Source organism: Opisthocomus hoazin, chromosome 20 (assembly GCF_030867145.1).
Source record: "Opisthocomus hoazin isolate bOpiHoa1 chromosome 20, bOpiHoa1.hap1, whole genome shotgun sequence".
Taxonomy (NCBI): domain Eukaryota; kingdom Metazoa; phylum Chordata; class Aves; order Opisthocomiformes; family Opisthocomidae; genus Opisthocomus; species Opisthocomus hoazin.
In genome coordinates, this window is record NC_134433.1 from 11,685,444 (window position 1) to 11,703,595 (window position 18,152).

At 57.0% G+C, this 18,152-nt stretch overlaps 1 protein-coding gene across 2 annotated transcripts in view; it reads right to left on the reverse strand.

Annotated features, from left to right (window-relative positions):
- Nucleotides 1–18,152, reverse strand: part of SMG6 (SMG6 nonsense mediated mRNA decay factor) — a 113,554-nt gene that overhangs the window by 45,161 nt on the left and 50,241 nt on the right. For both annotated transcript variants that reach the window (XM_075440181.1, XM_075440180.1), the window contains exons 11-13: nucleotides 13,456–13,572; nucleotides 12,790–12,958; nucleotides 4,064–4,265 (exon numbers count right to left, since the gene is read on the reverse strand). In XM_075440181.1, coding sequence (XP_075296296.1) covers nucleotides 4,064–4,265; nucleotides 12,790–12,958; nucleotides 13,456–13,572 — 488 coding nt within the window. The remainder of the gene's footprint in view (nucleotides 1–4,063; nucleotides 4,266–12,789; nucleotides 12,959–13,455; nucleotides 13,573–18,152) is intronic.

The window sequence follows — 18,152 nt, forward strand, 5'->3', positions numbered from 1 at the left end:
AAGCATTTTCCATTACAAGCCCCTACAGCAGCACCACGCGCCACCTGATGAATCCATAGTTGTTACCTTCCTTCTTCCCAAACCTTAACTCAGCCATGTTGCTGTTCCCTGCTCTTGCCTTGGGTACAACGCTGGGTAACCGAGGTCCTGGCAGCGTCTCCTTCGGCTGCAAACGCTGCAGACACAGTCTGACAGCTCAGGCACCAGGCTGCATAGTTTGCTGTTGACTGGTACGTTCGATGGTGTTCCATCACACAAGCTGCAATGGATATCTGCCCAACATACGCCCAGGAAAACATCACCCTGGAGCCAGCTTTTGTTGGTTAAAGCTTCAGTGACAGTGCAAGAGACGATGGGAAGCTCTAAGTGTCACACTGGCTCCAGCAGGAATCCGAACGCGCAGCTTCATGGCAACGAACGGAGTCAGAACATTTTCACTCAAAATACGAGCCAGGCCAAATGCTCAAAAACTTACTGCAAAACTCTGGCTGAATACTGCACTCCATCTGCTAAATGGGACGTGGAGAACAAAAAGAAGTGGGAAGCACAGTGTTTGTCCTATATAGCTCACAAAACAACCATCCTCTTGGTGGAGCCAATAACCTAACACCATTTTAAGCCCAACACTCTCCAGTCTTGCCTTTCCACAGATTCCTTTCCTCCAAAAATGTCACAAATTCATTAAAAAACTATGGTGCAAAAGCATGGGGTAAGGATTTGGAGCACCAGCAAGCAAGGTGAGATATCATCCTTGCTGTAGAAAGCCAATGGTCTCTTCGTAGTCCTGCGAGCAATGGGAAAGGTACCACAGCGAGCTCCCCAGAGACACTCTGGCATGTCAGAACCCTCCTCCCAGCCCACAAGACATTCACAGGGTGCCATATAAAGAGCAGTACATTTTCTTTGCCTCTCCAGCAAAGAACTGTCAGGACTTGGGCTGAAAACGGGGCCAAGACTGAGAACACAAGAGAAAGAAATTGGGTGCAGAAAAAAAGCTCCTGCTAAACAGCAATGAAAGATCAGTACTGAAAAGAGTTCTTGCTGCACAGAAACACCATTTCTCACCTGCTCGCAGCTCAGTCAATCAGCAACCATCAGGGAGTATGCGAATGGGAAAGCTCCTGCCACACAGCTGGATGTGCTGCGTGCAAGACAGAGCTGCTCCGCTGCAGCGCCTGCTGCCATCGCCTGACTGGCGCTCAGGGATACGGACCCCCTCGTGCCACCCTGCTCAGCACGGACACGGCACCCTTCCCCTGCAAACAGCCCAGAGGTGCATCCGCTGAGGAGTCACATCCACCCGGGCTCTGCACGCTAAAAGGAGGGCAGGGAGCAGATGGTGGACAGGGGACCACACACAGGGATCCCCTGGCTAAGTTGGACTGGGGGCTTCTCTGCGGGCAAGTGCCTTTTTGTATCTTGCTCATGGTCATTTGTGAAAGGCATATGGGTGCAGGCCTCTCAGTCCTACCTTCCCTGCTTGGTCTGCACCGCCTTCTACAACATCCCACTTCTAGTGAGTCAAATAATTCACTTCATTAATACTGCAGAAGGAGAAGATTTGTGGAACAAGGCAGGCATCTGACTGTAATGACGCAGCTGCCACTCCAGTCCCTTCCCACAGCTTTACCGAATCACAGAAAATGAGGTAGGAGCACCCAAAGAGGTCACCTTGTCTCCTTTTCCAAGGCAGTTCCCCTCCGCCCAAGTTGTACCTGAGAGAGTGACCCAGCCTGCTTTTAAAAATCTCCACGGCTGAAGAGATTGCTGCAGAATCACTAAGGAGGCTGCTTTCAAGTGCTTAACTACCCAAAGGTATGAAGCCTTTCCTAAAGTCTAGTCTTCATCTATTTTGCTGCAATTTCTAATTTGCTGCATTCCTTCCTGTCCTTTTCAGCATGGAGCTGGAGGACAGCTTGTTCTCCTCCTCTCTGCAACAGCTCACTGCATTTTCCCCGAATTTCCTCTAGACTAACAAGTCCCAGCTCTTCCAGTCCCTTCTTGGAAGTCAGGCTTTTGAGATCTCCGCTCTATCTCACCGGCCTCGCCTTAATCCTCTTGGGTGTCCTCTGGAAAGTGAATACGCACACCTGCTGTTTCACCAGTCTGACCATTAATGAAAATACTGGTCAGTACTGGATAGAGAAGAGACCTTGCAGAACCCACTGCTTCTGCTTAGCATGTCCCAGTTAGCGGTGGTTCCTCTGTCTGCCTCCGTGCGATGCGCTCGGTGCGTAAGGCAGAGACCAGAAGACGGCACAGCACAACGGGCACACAGCAGGGACTTAGACCTGCACAAACACCAGCGAACGCCCCAGCCTGCTGGGTGGGATCACGGTTCCAAAGTCAGCTACTTTCAAAGCAAACAACACCCACAGAGGCAGGGGAAAAAAAAAAGAAGAAAGAAATAAAAGGGGGACGGACACAGTCAGGCCTGGCTCCTTCTGTCTGGGCTCTGTGTTGCCTCTTCAGCAGAGCTGAGCTGGTACCACCGTGCCGGATAATCCCGGATGCTTGGGCGGCTGCTGCTGCGCTGTGCAGGGCACCAACTCCCGGCAGTGGTGTTGCACAGTTCATTTACAAAGCACCAGAACCAAAGGGAGCCAGGACAGTGAGAAAACTCAGCTCAGAAGCTCAGGTGTAGCTACAGCACAAAATCTGTCTATTCTTCCACACACGTGAGCGCAAGTGCCTGGCAGGGCAGGTAGATGGCACTCCGAATAAACCGGTGTGTGGTTAGAAAATGCAGAGTTCAGGGAATACCGACCACTCCCACAAGTTTTGGGGCACAGCCCAGGCTGCTCAGCCACCTCCCCTGCCTGCTGGGGAAAGAGACCCTGGACAGAGCGTGGGGCACAGGGACTGTCCCCAGCAGAACCCCAGTGAGGCCATGGCACACGCTGGGCAGACAGGCTACCTTAGGGCAGCCACGGCAACCACATGTTTGATATTTTAACCCCTTCAAACAGAGCCTTGAAAATCTGTTCCTGCACAGTGACTTCCCAGACTAAGGTGATTCCCCAAACTGGGAGAGCCTTCAGTTTTACTGGGACCCTGTGCTCCTCTGCCGTGGGCAATGCTGTGAGCACGGGCCGGGCAGACAGAGAAGTGAAACAGAAATTCGCACCTCTTGGGTCCCTCTGTGACAAAGGTCCTAAATTTCTCACCATCATTTCAGGAAAATGTCAAGAAGAAGAGGCATATGGGAAGGCACACTGTCACATGCAGGCTCTCCACAGAAACCAGCCCCTGCATCTCCACTTCTCCTCTCGTAGCACCAAGCGCTCGGGGAGGCCACGCCACGGCTTCCCAGATGAGCAGCGTTTCTGGTGCTGCGATTCTGCCTCTGAGCAGGAAACTGTTGAGAGCCACTCTTATCCTGCTGTGCCTCCAAGGGCGTGCAAAACAAATGCCATTGTGCCTCTTCCATCCCCCATCACGTTATCCAAGCGCAGCCCCCAGGTCTCTTCTGGCCAGGTGGTGGCAGAGAGCAGACCCAAAACCCCACATCAACAAGGGAACTGATTTCATTATTCTAAAAACAAACAGCCAAAGGAAAGTTCAGGCTAGAATGGGCTCCTAGAGCAAAGAAAGGAAAATAGAGAGCGGGCAGTGGGGAATGCTTCATATTCCTAAAAGCCTTTTGTACGTTAACACATGGTGTCTGCTTCTCTCTAGTCACCTATTTATCACTCTCCTCTTTAGAGAGGGAAAAAAGTCCTGGCTGCCTTCCTAAGGCAGAGTTTTGTGGCCGGGGGGAGGGGGAGGGTGCTTTAAGCATGATGCAAACCATTTGGAGTGCACCGAGAGCACTGCCAACACAAGCTGCACTATTTAAACAAGTGAGGAAATGATCGTATATACAACATGCCAGCGAGCACACACACACCAGAGGAAGTCGAGAGGGGTTTTCATGACACAGAGCTGGATGTCAGCGGCTGAAAGGTCGATATTTTCCCTTAACACCCTTCTCAATGACTTAATCGTGTTCCGTTTGCACAGAAAACTTCCCAAGAATAAAAGTCTGGAGGAATCGAGGGGGGATGTTTGGCCTACTGCTGACCTTGTCCGAGGTCCTCTCCACGTAGCAGGGCTCCTGGGGGGCGACCAGCAGGGGAACGAAGCCCGAGAGCAGCCGATCCTCTTCCAGGCTAAGCAGGGCAAGGTCGTCATCTGGGTCCTTGTACAAGGGCACCTCCGACTGATTCACTGTGGTCAGTATGTTACAGAAGTCAGCCAGCGTCGCCCACACATCTACTGAGACCCTGGGAGAACGAGGAGAGACGTGAGCAATTCGGGGCTGGAATGCGTTGGGAGTTGCCTGCAATGCTGCAGCGAATACCAGAGAGGTGAGGCGAGGCGAGGCACGCCACCACCGCTGCTAACCTACCCCACCGGGACGGCTCCAGACGCAGCTGCGCTGGCACCGAACCCACGAGGGCTTGGAACCCTCGCCCGCCAGCGCTGACACCGACCACCCGTCCCCCCGCACGGGGACGGTTCCCAGGATCTCGCCCTTCCCGCTGCTCTGCCCGCTCCCGAGCTGGCACACGCGTGGGAAGCAGCTTCCCCGTGCAGCGCCGGCAGGAGCCCGGCTCGTTCCAGATGGGAGAAACGCCGCTGGTTACTCAATTTTAAAGCCTGCTGGGAGGACAAACTGATCCCCCGCGCTGCTGTTGGGGCGAAAGAGGCAGCTGGGGGGCTCCAGCCCAGCCCGGGGCACCCTCTCCTTCACCCAGCTGTTATCTGCTGCAATCACGTGCTGCAGCCACGCTCTAAAGCACAGAGATCTTTTTAGCTAAACCCCAGCCACGGGGGGTGAAGCCGTGTTTTGCTTCTGGCCACGTTTTCAACACTTGTGAGTGACCTGCAAAGCTGCCTCTGCAGTGTCTCACCTTCCTGGTGACGTGCGGGGAGCCGGGTGCGAACACAAGGCCACCAGCAGCCCTGGACCACTCTCCGTGCATCCCCACCACACGTCCCCATGGCTGAGCACACCCTGGGGAGGGCCCAGCACCCCACGGAGGGCCAGCGTGGGGGAAGCAGGCAACAAGCACGGGGGCACTGCAGCCAACCACGCTGTATTTCTTCCTCCCGTTTCTAAAAGCACTCAGATACGGATTTTTTAGTGAGCAAACTGGGACGACACCAAGGGAAACTGGGCCTGATCTGCTTCTGGTGGCAGAAGCTCCTCCACCCTGCATCTCTGGGGCATCGAAAAGCGCTGGGCTGCAGCAGTGACCAGCGCAGTGCGGGGCTGGAGGGAGGCCCCCTGCTCTTTGAACTGCTCCAGGTGGACAGAGTCTGCACTCGGTTATTTACGGGAATCAATGTACCAGGAAAGCACACTGAAATGAAACATCTTGTTTTCAAGAGCGTCCTGGGAGCCAGGCAGAATGAGGAGCCATTAATCAAAGCCCGGCACGTAATCAGCACACATGTAACGCAGAGTCGCCCACGTCCCTAAGCCAGCCCCAGCCCGCCCGCTGCAGAGGAGAAGAGGTCCTTCAAAGCCCTCTGCGCACAGACACCAGGAGCTGGGTTCATTCACAAAGCTCCATCGCTTGGCTCAGCCAGGTCTGGCTGTCAGAAATGTTTAAATATGGAAAAAAATAAACAGTTGCAACACGTTTTTCGGAGGGATCTGTCCGAGGCCCTTTGTGATGTAATGGGAAACGCTGCGTTTGTGCTACCAGCTGGAAAATAAACAGAGCTGCGAGGGTTAAAAGGAACTGAACTTTCCACGACCCCTATCTGCAAAAGAAGAAAATAATAAGAGGAATGATCCACTGCCCCACAGCCCTGATAGTTTATCCTCCGGCCCAGGCTGCAGAGACAAGCACCGGATGTGATAGGGCTGCTCTGGGCCACCTCCAAGGCGAGCTCTGCCCATGGGAGATGCACAGGGCTTGGGAGGCTCGGCCCTCCCCCAGTGCCCTGCTGGCAACTGGGCTGGGCTGCCTGAGTCCGGTCACATAGCACTGGGGGGGCCCCGCCAGCGCGGGCTGCGACCAGGGCTCGGCTGGGATGCAGGAGGTGCAGAGGCTGCAGGCGTCGGCGCGGGAGAGGAACGGGGCAAGGCCTGCAGCCGCCGGGGTGTTGGGGACAGGCGCCGATGCCGAGGGTTCCCGGGGGGCTGAGGCAGCCAGGTGCACGGGGCCAGGGCGGAGGAGAAGGGACAGAAACACGCTGCAGCGATCTCGCCTGTATTCCCCAAGAAACAGGGCGGCAGGCAGGGGATGGAGACGACCGGAGAGAGGCAGAGAGCAGCAGCAGGATGCTGGGCAGGACCACAGCAGGGCAGGGGTGGTGGCGAAGCAGCAGCGCAGACGAAGTACAAGGAGCCATCTCCCTCCACAGCGCTTGGCACCCCATGTCAGAAAAACACCATGAGAACCGTCACCGAGCCGACGCTGCTAACACCCCTGCAGCCGCCCAGCGCAGCGGTCGCCTCTCCTCTCCCCCTCGCCACTGCCTGCCCCCAGCCCCTCCGGCAGCGCTGCCGGGCAGGGCAGCCCCTCACCACCCCTCAAGCGCGAGAATAGTTCCTGTCGCTTTATCCCCTTCATCCCCAGCTCCCTACAGCTTCGCAGTGCCTTGCCACATCTGTCATTTGCACTGGATGTGTTAGGTTTCCACCCTGGGCTTCCTTCAGTCAAACCACAGACTGTGCTCCCTCCCTGGGTAGCAAGATCTCGCTGCAGCGCGACCCCGAGCAGCTCTGCGGCAGCCGGGCAGCAGGCTCTCACATGCAGCACCCTGCAGAACCTTCAAAAAACGCCAGCGAAGGGGGAGGTGCTGGCGTTTCTGCTCTGGTTTTCTCCTGCGATGCAGAGGTAGCACTGCTGAGAGAGGGTCTGACGATTTTCTGCCTCCCCCTCGGGTGCAGCTCCTCCTCCGCAGCGCATCTCCCAGCCCTGGCACCACTGAGATCATCCACCGGCTGCCACCCACCGGCACAGCCAGCGAGGGCCAACAGCTCACCCTGACACCATACAGCCCATGGATCTCCTGCTGGGACATGCACTGCCCCTAGAAGATCGCACAACCCCGGGGAGCCCCGTCAGGCACCCTCTCCCCACCGTTCCTTCCCAGGACGACGACGCGGCCACCTCCAGGCATTTCTGGCGTTTGTCACCCAATGGTGCTGCGGTGCCGGAGCCTCTGCGCAAAGCCAAGGCAGGCCCAGGTGCCTGGAAGCGCCGCGTACGCACGGTGCCACGGCTTCAGAGTCCCTCTGCAGAGGGAGGCCCCGAATCACTGACAGCGAGCCCAGGCACGCAGCTCCCAGGTACAGCGACGAGGCTCCCAGAGCTTTGAACCGAGGAAGCGAGAAGGGGGTTAGCACGAGGTCTTTCCTCAGAACGGGGGTTCATTCACTTCCCCACAGACACATTTACATTTGCTTATTCCGCCAGGACAGGAAAAAAAAATAAGAGTTAATTTCTTTTTTATTGCCTCAGGATTCCAGGTTTAATGTAGCTGTCAGTGTGAGCGCAGCCCAGCTGCACGCCGACGGGACGCAGCCCGGCCAGGCGACGGCGAGAGCGCTGCCCAAGCGCGGGCTGGAGCACGGCCCGGGGCAGAGCACGGCCCGGCGAGGCTGGCTCTGTGCGGGGACGGCTCCTGCCAGGGATGGATGCCCACGACGGGCATCACCGCACGGCACAAGGCACGCACCGAAGCACGGGGAGAGCGGAGGGTGCCGAGGCGAGCTTGGTGCTCGCCAAATCCCTGCCGGCCACGGCGCTCGGGCGTGAGCCACCATCTTCACCGGGGCGCGGGCTGCCTGGTGATTAATATCAAGCACAATGACCCCACGTTACAAGCCCGCGGGGGCCTGTGGAGGTGGCCATTTCCTGTGTAATACCAGCTTGTTTAAACACTAACATTCAAACTCCACAGCTGCAGAACAAACCCGGAAAGCGCGGCGCAGAAGAAGCCCCGCATTGTGTTCCCCAGCCGCCAAGAGCCGTGCAGATGGCAAACGCCTCGGGCTCGCGCGCTGCCGGGGCCAGGCGACGCAAACCCACCGGCTCCCGGTGCACGGCGGCACCAGTGCCCACCCCAGCTCCTGCACCGCCATCCAATGTGTTCCACATCCCCCTCCCAGGTCTCCTCTCTCCTGGCCCAGGGGACGCTGAACCAAGAGCAGCTCCTCCGCAAGGAACAGACAGGGTTGGCAGTGGCAGCTCTTCCCAGAAGGCGTTGACCAGTCTGGCCCTGGACTCGGATACAGCTGCCCAGAGTGGGGATGAGGTGGTCACAACCCCTCTGCCCCATGGCACCAATGATTTCTGCCCGGCACGCAGTCCCTGTGGCCAGCCAGGCATCCCTAAACCCACTCCTCTCCCAGGAATCTGCCTTCGGAGTTAGAGGGACGCTCTCCTCCCCGGGAGAGGTGCAGTCTCCTCCCAGCCAGCCCCTGCATCGCCACAGCCCCCTTCTCCATGGAGACTTTTGGCTTCTGCTTCACTCAACTTTACCTTCATTCTCAGCCAGGTTTACAGTACCGAGACACCTCCAAATCGTCGCTTTGATGTCTTGATAGGGAAACTCTGGTGGCCAGCATTACTAACTAAGGCTGAGATCTGCAAAAGGGATTTTCCATTTAGTCTCCAACAAACTCCAGCAAGGTCTTGGCACCCCTGTCCAAGACTCTGTCCATCTCTCCCAGCGGGAGCTGCCATCTCAGTGACACTTCTCCGCAAAAGCGATGTGATGAGAGCGATCTGGCAGATCTCTCTGGGAAGGTAAGCTCTAGAATGTGCTCAGAGCTTTTGGATTTGATTTAATACTTGGTTTAAATTAACCATTTTTAAATGCTTGCAGACAGTCTCCACAAACCGAGAGGCCCTTCGCTCCAGCGTGGAAGGAGAGCAGATTCGCCAGGGTCAGCCCTGCGGCACTGTTCCTGTCTAACCAGTGGCTTCCCCATCGATTCTTACGCTTCGTTTAGCAATGGATTCATTGCAGCAACAAAGCACAGCAAGGAGAAGCTTTGCTCTCCTCTGCCCAGCCCTCTTCACCCATTTCAGCTCTTCAGTGATATTTCCCAAAAAGGGATTCAGGATTCACCTGAACGACAGCAGCCTCCTCGGAGATCCGCCTTTCGCCCCACTGCTGGTAACATCCCTGCTTTCGGAGATCCACCCGGCTCCTCTCTCCCCAGGACTCCCTGCTTTCACCCCCCAGTCTCTGCAGATTACTCCTGGGGACAGTTGGTCTGAGAGACACCGCTCCAACCTGGTTACACGGCACTGCAACCGCTTGAAACAACCTCCTGCTCGGACCTCAAGGCAATGTTTGCCATGAAACACGCAGATAAGAATTAATTTTAAGATACAGAAGTGACTGTTGCTTGCAGCTAGAAGACCTGGGAACATCTGGTGCAGACACACAACCCCCAGACACTGCTGCTCTGAAGCAGAGATGTCCATGGTCAGGTTTAGCTCCTATCCTGGAAACACCCGAGAAAAGAGCAACGGGAAAGCTCGCCGAGCTCCGCTCCCAAACAGGCAGAGGGGAAGGACACCCCTCGCCTCTCTAATACACGCAGCAGCCCCAGGAGGGGGATCTAGGCAGCCTGTCATCCCTCTACGGCCTTCTGGGCTGAAAACATGTCCCAGTGCATCCCCTGAGCCACGGTGACCACGCAGGTGTGGCTAAGAGCTGGATGAACGTGCCAGAGCAAGGAGGGGGGTTTGGGGGAAAGGCGTAGCTTCTCCTCCAGGCTGAATTCGGGACCGGTGAGCCCCCAGCTAGGGAGAGGATGCCTGCCAGGAGCCGGGGTTCATTTCCAAGCCACCGTCAAGAAAAGGACCCCAAAGACGCAGCGTCCCGAGCCTCCCATCCCGCTCTGCAGAGCCTGCTCCTGCGTGGCTCGCAGCCGTGCGCCGGGTTTCGGCAGCGCTCACCCCTCACACCTTCCCTCCGCCTCTGTCCAAGGGGGAAAGCAGCGAGCTGAGGAATTTGGTGTGGGGTTTCTTTTTTTTCTTTTTTTTTTTTTTTTTTTTTATTGTAAGGACTCGAATCCAGCAGTGTGATAAATGCATCCGAGCTACAATTAGGAAGATATATAGCATCAGAACGCGAAGGTCTGGGCAGCGTGGTGAAACGCGGGCTCTCCAGAGCCCCAGCTATGTTTCCCATTATGTAACCCTGGTCATGGGCAGACAGCCAGACTCCAAATGAAAAAGAGACTCTGGCTTGGCACCGTTTCTATTTTCCTATCCTCATTCGGGGTCAGCGCAGTGTCATACAGCTGCAGAGAAAGCTCCGGGGATTAAACCTGGGAAAGACTCCAAGACCAGGACCCGGGTTCAAGTACCAGCTGAAAGCAATAAACCAACTGCCACAGCTGGGCTGAGTTTAGACGTTCTCAAAGTCCCCCAGCTCTCCTCCCTTACTAACAACGAGCGATGGCGAACATGGCGAACGCAGCGGGAGCGGAGGCCTCGGGACGTATAGCCCCAGCAGCCCGGGCCCTCGGCTCTGGCAGAGCCTTGACAAGCTGCCCCGCTGGCCCCGAGCCCAGGCCGTCATTCTGGCAGCGGCACTGGCCCCGGACGAGCTGCGCTTTGATGCAAGCTCTGGGCCAGGCCTTTGCTCCGAGCGGGCTGCCAGGTGGGTACAGGGCCTGGTTTTTCCAGAAGCTTTAGCACATTCATGGCGTCCTTGCCATTTGCCTTGCCTGTGCTTCAGGGTTTTTTTTACTGTCCCTTTTCCACGCCCACACCATCACGAGACGAGGGGCACTGAAAGTGATGGCTGCGGAGTGCTGGGAGGCGGTTCCAGCGTGTCCAAACAGCTTCTCCACTGGCACCAGTGGGGACCCCACAGCACGTCCCACCACCACGGGGCACAAAGCACGCGTGAAAGGGCTCAGGCCCCTTACTCAGTTCTGTGACTTGGCATCTGCACTTGCTCCTCACATGCTCTGAGCTCACCCTGCCCATAAACCTTGGCTTACTCCAACACGCCTGCTGCTCTGACCCATGTTTTACTTCTAAACTTCTTTGAAGCTGCTCCTATCTAAGCCCCGGACTTGGTGACTCTACCTGGTTACTGAGCAGCCCCAGGCCAGACAGCAGGCTTGCGTCAACAGAGGGCTGACACACCACCCAGGGTTCCCGTTTTCCTTTCCCACATCCAGGGAAAACGTTTCAGGTCCCAAGTAGTGTCCAAGAGCGGAGCTGACTGCCTGCTACTCATCGCTGCCCGCACCTCCAGGGAAGCTCAGCGGCTTCTGTCCCAGAGTCCCGGACCACCAACACCCGGCCACACGATGCTGGGTCCACACAAGAGGTCCGGGCTGAAGAAGCAGCCCATCTCCTCGCTGTGGATAAGACAGATGCTCCTGGTGAGCCAAAGAGCACCAGGGCGGAGGAGCTGGGAGCCAACATGAGGAAGGCTGCCCATGCCCCAGAGCAAGCGATGGAACAAGAGGGGCTGCTCAGCCATCCTCCGCAGAGAGGGGCGAGGTGGGGAAGCGGTTGGGTCAAGATGAAGACTCTTGGTTCCTCCACCCAGAAGACCAGGACCTTGCAGAGCAGAGCCCCCCAAGCCATACCCACCGCTCCGCAGAGACCTACGCGCCATCACACCTCGGGACGGGCTGCCACCACTGCCTCCTCCCACCCCAACGGGCAAGCACCTGCTCCGGCAGCCCGGCGGGACACAGCCCCGCGCCTCGCCGGGGCGGGAGGCAGCTCATCCCGGGGAAGGCGCCGAGCGCCGGCTGCGCAAACCCAATCAGAAATTCCATCTCAAGGCTGCCCGTCGCCAAGGGCTCAGCGGCTCCCTGCGCCGGCAGCGCAAGGGGAAGGGGGGATTGGTGCGCGCGGGCTCACGTGACGGATCCCAGTTTGAGTTCCTGCCCAAAGATGGGCAGCAGTTCACATGAGCAGGCAGCGGTCCCACACCGAGCAGCCGACAAACAGAAAACAGACTCCATCTCCACAAAATGAGGCCCAGAACTTCCTGTGTGAGATTTCCATTTCCTCAGCCAAATGAAAAAGAACTGGAGTAAGAGGCAATAAACTAGGAGAGCAGGACTGGACCTGATGCACGGAGCGGGGACCCATTAATGGTTAAGCCACTTTGCTGGATTACTCTTAATGCGCCTTCCCATCACCCTGGGTTCTGGCTCCTTTGGATTAACAATAAGACGTGATTTCAGGCTCTGGATCCGGAGTACCGGAGGCAGATGGAAAATCCTGCGGGAAAGCAGCTACGGAGCATGCTCAGACACTGTTTCGCATACTCCATACTTGGCTCCTTCACTCAATTTTCTGTCCAAAAATATGCAAATTGCCTAGTCCGCATTATGGACTAATGGGCTGGAATCGGCCAGTTTAGAAAATTAACCCTTTTGTGTGTTGCAGGGGTAGAGACAAGCTCTTTCTGAAGCAGAAGGGAGGTGGCTTTTGGAGCTCCAGGAAGGTCCTGCCTGTTCAGCTGGCTGGGCCAGCAGAGCGCGTGAAGGAGACGTATCCCAGCAAATGCAGACGCTCACCCCAAGCAGAAGGTAAAAACCCAGCTCATGGGACATTTTCCAACAAGCAGAAGCAAAGGGTCCCCTCAGAGACACTTCAGCCCCACCCACGCATCAATGAAGAAGTCACTGTGTCACCAAGGGTGACAAGTGCCTCCTAAACATTCCCTGCGCAGTGAGCCTCTCCTGGGTGCTCAGGTCAGAGTGCCAGAGCCAGGAGTAAGCATGAGCGAGGGGGAAAGCTGCCCAGGGAGGGAGCGGACACCAAAAGACAGACCAGAGGATGCACGTACTGTTTGGGGAGCTCGAGCGAGGTTGGAGGAGGATTCCAGGTGTCCGGGTAGCCAAGCATCCAGTCCGACCAGACCTTCACACTGGGGAGCAGCTCCTTCAGGTCCTGGGGCAAGGCAGAGACCTTGATGTCATCCTCCTCATCCTCCTGCTCCATCTCTTGTGGCTGAACTGCAATACAAGAAGTGAGAGCTGAGCTCACCGCAGCTAGGAGCCAGGCTCTGGCAGGGACAGGGGATGCATGACACAGATCCCAACATCCCAGCCTCGGACACACCAGGGAACAGCCACAACCCACAGCAAGCGCACAGACAGATCTGTTCTCCCTGCACTGACTGGCCTGGGGGCAAGCTGGGACGTCTGCGATCCCTTTTATTGAGGGCAGTGGCATGCCAATGCACGGGTCACAGAGACAGGATCCCAAGGTCCCAGTTTTGGGAAGTATGCCCTGCGTCCATCCCTTTCTTCCAAACGTTTCTGCCTGCAAACATCAGGGGCTTTCCTGACAGGTGATCCAGCTGTAACGTGGGCAGAGCTTCGGCTGCCGGGGAGGAATCCAAGAGCCCCAACAGATGGGACGGGGTGTACAAAATAGCAGGGAATGAGGGCCCGAACCCCCCCAGGCTGTCTCGTGGGCAGCTGCGTGGATCCTGCCGGTACCCCCTTACCTTGCACGCATTCCCTCAGCAGGCTGGTGCACCTCCTCACCAAGAGTGCAAACATGGAGAGCCCCAGGGCCGTGGCCTGCTCCTGGATGACAGAGCGGCAGTCTTCGGAGACGCACTCTAGGAGACAGAGAGAGGGTTCAGTGCGGAGCAGGTCAGATGCTCCATCTTGCTTCGCCTTCGCAGCCTCCCCTTCTGCACCCCGCATGGAGCGGGGATCTCTGCAGAGGTGGGTGATTCTCCAGCTCGCACCTGCCCTGGACCCCATTGCTTCACGTAGTGGGGAAAAAAGGTGTCAAGGAGCCGCTCTGGAGCGGGAAGAGGCTCCACTCACACTGCCCGCCTCGTGCCCAACACGACCTTGCACGCTGAGCCAGCCCGACCTGAGCCAGCACTCAGGGCTCCCAGCACAGAAGCTGCTGCTTGGAGCCGATGCCTTCCCCTGAAGGAGGGGGATACGTTTAAGTGTTAAAAGGGTAATTAGCTGCATGTTTGATCTTTGTCCCTGCTGGAGTTTTAACCTCAGCAGCTGAGGAGGGGGTTCCTCCCATTAGTGCACCAGTCACACAACAGCTTGTCAAGAGAGCTTAATTGAAGCTGTTACTCAAGTAGATGCCACACGACCACAGCTCTTCCAAACAGAGCCGGCTCGGAGCAAGAGCAAATCCCCCCGGCACATCTACACCCAGCCAGAAACCACTTCTGAGGCTGCTGAGAGCAGCGGGGAGCTGGCTCGAGGGGACTGCCTGGAGCTGGGCGTGGGTTACAGTTAGCGAGGCCGAGAGCACCGTGGGGCACGCCGGGCTGCCCGTGCTCGCTCAGGCACCGCGCTGCTGGCTTGCAGATTTTTAAGCCTTACGGGCAGCCTCTGCCCTCTGAATCCCCTCTGCCCCCAATTCACACCCTCCCTTGAGATGTGGGGGGGAGCGGCTGGCCGGGGGCTCGCCTGGAGGGAGGCAGGGAAGCGCTGCGGGGGAGAGCGGAGCTGCTGCCCAGTGGGACGGGATCCACCCGCACCGCTCGGGGTTCTCCACCAGCCCGTGCCACTCGCTCTGCGCAGGCTGCTCTGCCGCAGCGCCTCGCCGGCTTGCACATCGCCCGCTGCAGGACCAGGGCTTCCAGCCCTCACTCTGCAGCCACCGTGAGAAAAGCTGCCGCAAGCCAGGCAAAGGATTTGCACAGAGAATGCAAACATGCAGGTACCGACTCCAGTCCGGTGCCCATGTGAGCAAAGCCCCACTGCTGGGACGGGGAGGGAGAGCCCCAAAGAGCCCCGTCTCCCAGGCACCTCCGTCGCAGACACGAGCGTCAGCTGCGTGCAGGCAAGGAGAAGGTGTTGGAAGCTGAACTCCCCTGATGTGGCAGACCAGGGATTCTGAGGAAAGGGCAAGAGGATTAAAGCAAGACATCGAGACCCCGTTCCAGCCGGGGCTAGCAAAATGCCTCAGGTGCAGAGAAGAAACATTTTTTTTTTTTAAAGTGTAAATTATTTCAGAGCAATGGGGTGGGAGGTTAAAAACAACCAGAAAAAGACTAAAACACACCTAGAAAATACAGGAAAAAATAGGAGGAAGATCTGTAGGCTTGATTTGGCCAGCTCTTACAGCTGCCAATGAGTTCAGCACCCAGCGGGGAGACCACTGAGGATAACCCAGGGTGGCACCAGAGGCGCCTGGTAGCTGAACGAGGGTGCTCTGCTCCCAGAGCCAGGGCTGAGTGGGTGCCGCAGAGCAATGGTAGGAAGTGCCATACTGCAGAGGCTGTCAGCTTTTGGAGGAAACATAAAACTAAAGATGTGACCACTCTGGGACAGTAAATCTCTTTCATGAAGCCTTTCCCACAATTAAGAGTGTCAGTCCCAGTGCTCTGGCCACAGTCCAGTTCAAGAAATTACAGTCGTCTTCCCTGTGCTCCCGCCTCCCCACACTCGGGCAAGATGCTGGACTCTCTTCACCTCCTGTCTTCAACGGGCACACGATAAGACCACGGCCATCGTGCTGCCGCACCTGAGTCTGGCAAGTCCCAGCTCTGGGCATTGCAGCAAGCACCCCTGCACGGCGGGTGGGCAGCAACCCCGGGACTCTGGGCACTGTGCTCAAGCCAGACTTGCAGTCACCCCCAGACTGGGCTGGTACAAAAGCTAAGTCCTCACCCTCCAAAAAAGGCAAAGCTTAAAAGGCTTTCGTGATGCTGAGGGTCAGCACAGCCCTGACACGTTTCAGAGATCGGCTCCAAGCGCTGGAGCAGTGCTCTGTGGTGGTCACAGCCAAGCTTGGTGCCAGGGCCTCAGCCCCCCCACTGCCACCGGCAGCTCTTCTGGCAGGCTACAAGCTCCCCATACAACATTAAACACCCAAAAGAGAGCAAAAATGATTTTTGCGTGTGAGCTGTGGCAGGTACAGCCACCTGGGACCCGCTCTCTCAAGCTGAGCACTACAGCCCCATCCAACACCTCGTATTGCTACAGACGTGCACCACGTGCCCGTCGGCTCACACCCAGTTTACACACAGTCACTGTGCTTCGATGTACGGCAACGATGCTCAGCCCTGGTACAGCCTGCAAAGCTGCTCACTGTGCAGGTAAGAGGAACAGGACACCCGAATTTCAGGGTCGTTTCCCCACGGCTCCTGCTCAGCCACGGTGGGCATTGTCATCTCATCTTTACGTTACACAAAACTCCTTCATCCTGAAAGTTCATCCCCCAGCCAAGCTTGTGAGCCTCATTTCAGGGAGGCTCCTCCAGCCCAGCGACCTGTCAGAGAAGGACAAGCATCCAGGTGAGAGTATGGTGGGTGTTTATTCAAGACCCTCGAACATACACCAGCGCTCCAGCTCCCAGCCCTGCAAGCAAAGGCTCTTAAGAGCTTAATTGTAGGATAAAAGAGGAAAGCACCATAAATCAGAAGACACTTTCTCTTTGTGCCTTTTCACCGCGTTCCTCGGGAGGCAGGGAGCCTCGGCCTCCACTGAGCTGGGAGCTCAGAGCCAGCGGTCACGACTACGTGACACGGAGGTGGTGGGGTGGCAGACCCCAGGCTGCAGAAGACTGTCAAGGTGAGGGTACAAGCCAAGGGCAGAGCACTCATGAAACGAGGGCGTTTAGACAGAAACTTGTGGAGTGTTTTGAGTGATGGGCAGTAAGGAAACCATCTCTCTGCATCCACAGCAAGGTCTCTCGGTCACAGCATGAAGTGGCTGAGCGTACCCTGGCACCAAGAGAAAACAACTCTGGAGAAAAGATGCTGCAAGGGGTGACAGAGCAACCCGTCTGCTGTGGAGCCCACGGGGCGTCATTACCTCTGAGCTGAGCAATGGTCTGTGCTGCTGGTAACGCACGATGCATTACCACACAAACTTCACGGAAAGAGATGTTCTTGCAGGCTGAAGTAACACTTGGGTGATTCCTGTCCCTGCAGCTGAACAGCACTACCATATCCTGGAGACACCAGCTGCCACAGCGCAACAAGGGCAGGCAGAGAGATCCTGACTGCCCAGGTCACAGCAAACCCTGGAATTCCCAGATCTGCTTCCCCAGATCCACAGCGGGTGCAGGAGAAGCAGCCCTACAGCATCTGGTCCACAGGCAGCCCCGCACCCTCTCCCCACAGGCAGTCACCAAAAGCCTGGTTCCAGAAACGTTTTCAGGTGGCATCGAGGGCACCTCATCAGCCAAAGCTGCCACAAACCCACACTCCACTTCCTCCCCTGAAACCCCAATTAGGCTGTAATCAGATAACCCTCCTGCACTCACACCCAGCCGGGGCGCGGTGCCGAGGTGGTCAGGCAGACTACGGACAGAAATCGCACGCAGAAGAAGTTGCCACGTAGACGCAGGCCCCAAGGTGGTCAGAGATGTGGCTCCTCTGTGCCACCAGCAGCCGCAGCAGCGATGCTCCGCAGGAAATCATCCAGCACGGCACCAGGTCGTGCACCAACAACCACAGCACGTTCCCCCCCTCCACCTTCTCCTCTTGCAACCGGCAAACCTCCCTGTTAATGCCAGCACCAGCTAAACAGCTCCTGTCACCACGTCACCTCTTGGCTCTCGCCTGTGCAGCCACCCTGTGAACCAGATCACGCAGCTCATCGGGGTTCGAAATGTCACCTTTCAGCTGTGCCATCACCACCAAAGGTGCTGTGTGGGGGGAGAGGAGGGTGGGTAAAGCTGGCACCGCTACCTAAATAACTGCTTGTTAAACCACAGCTTAAGGTCAGGGCTTCGGGACTCTCAGCGTTTGCAACCAAGACTGACTCAGGGTAATCCCGTACCCTCGCCGCATGCTGCACCGACACGCAGCTCAGGGAGCCGTGCTGCAGCCACGGCAGGGAGCCAAGCCGGCCTAAAAACCCACCTTCTGGGAGCTTTCTCAGGCTGAACCTGGTTCTCCATCACTTGTAGCCCCACAACAGCCATGCCAGCAAAACTCAGGTGCGTGCAATGCTGCACGGGGCTAAAAAAGAGCAGGCGGAGTATTTGAAAGCAGCAATGTCATCAAAGGCTTTGCAGCCTGAAACAACAGCCTGGGTAATTTGCATCACCCCACACTTCACAGGCTGAATTTGCCTTGAAGATCTGTCTTTCTGCACCAGAAACACAAGCAAGTGCCCTGCAGCCCTCGGCAAACCCCGTGCAGGTTAGGGCTCCCGACGCCGGACCGCCAGCGGGACACGAGCTCTGACACTGTTCGCACGCAGGGTT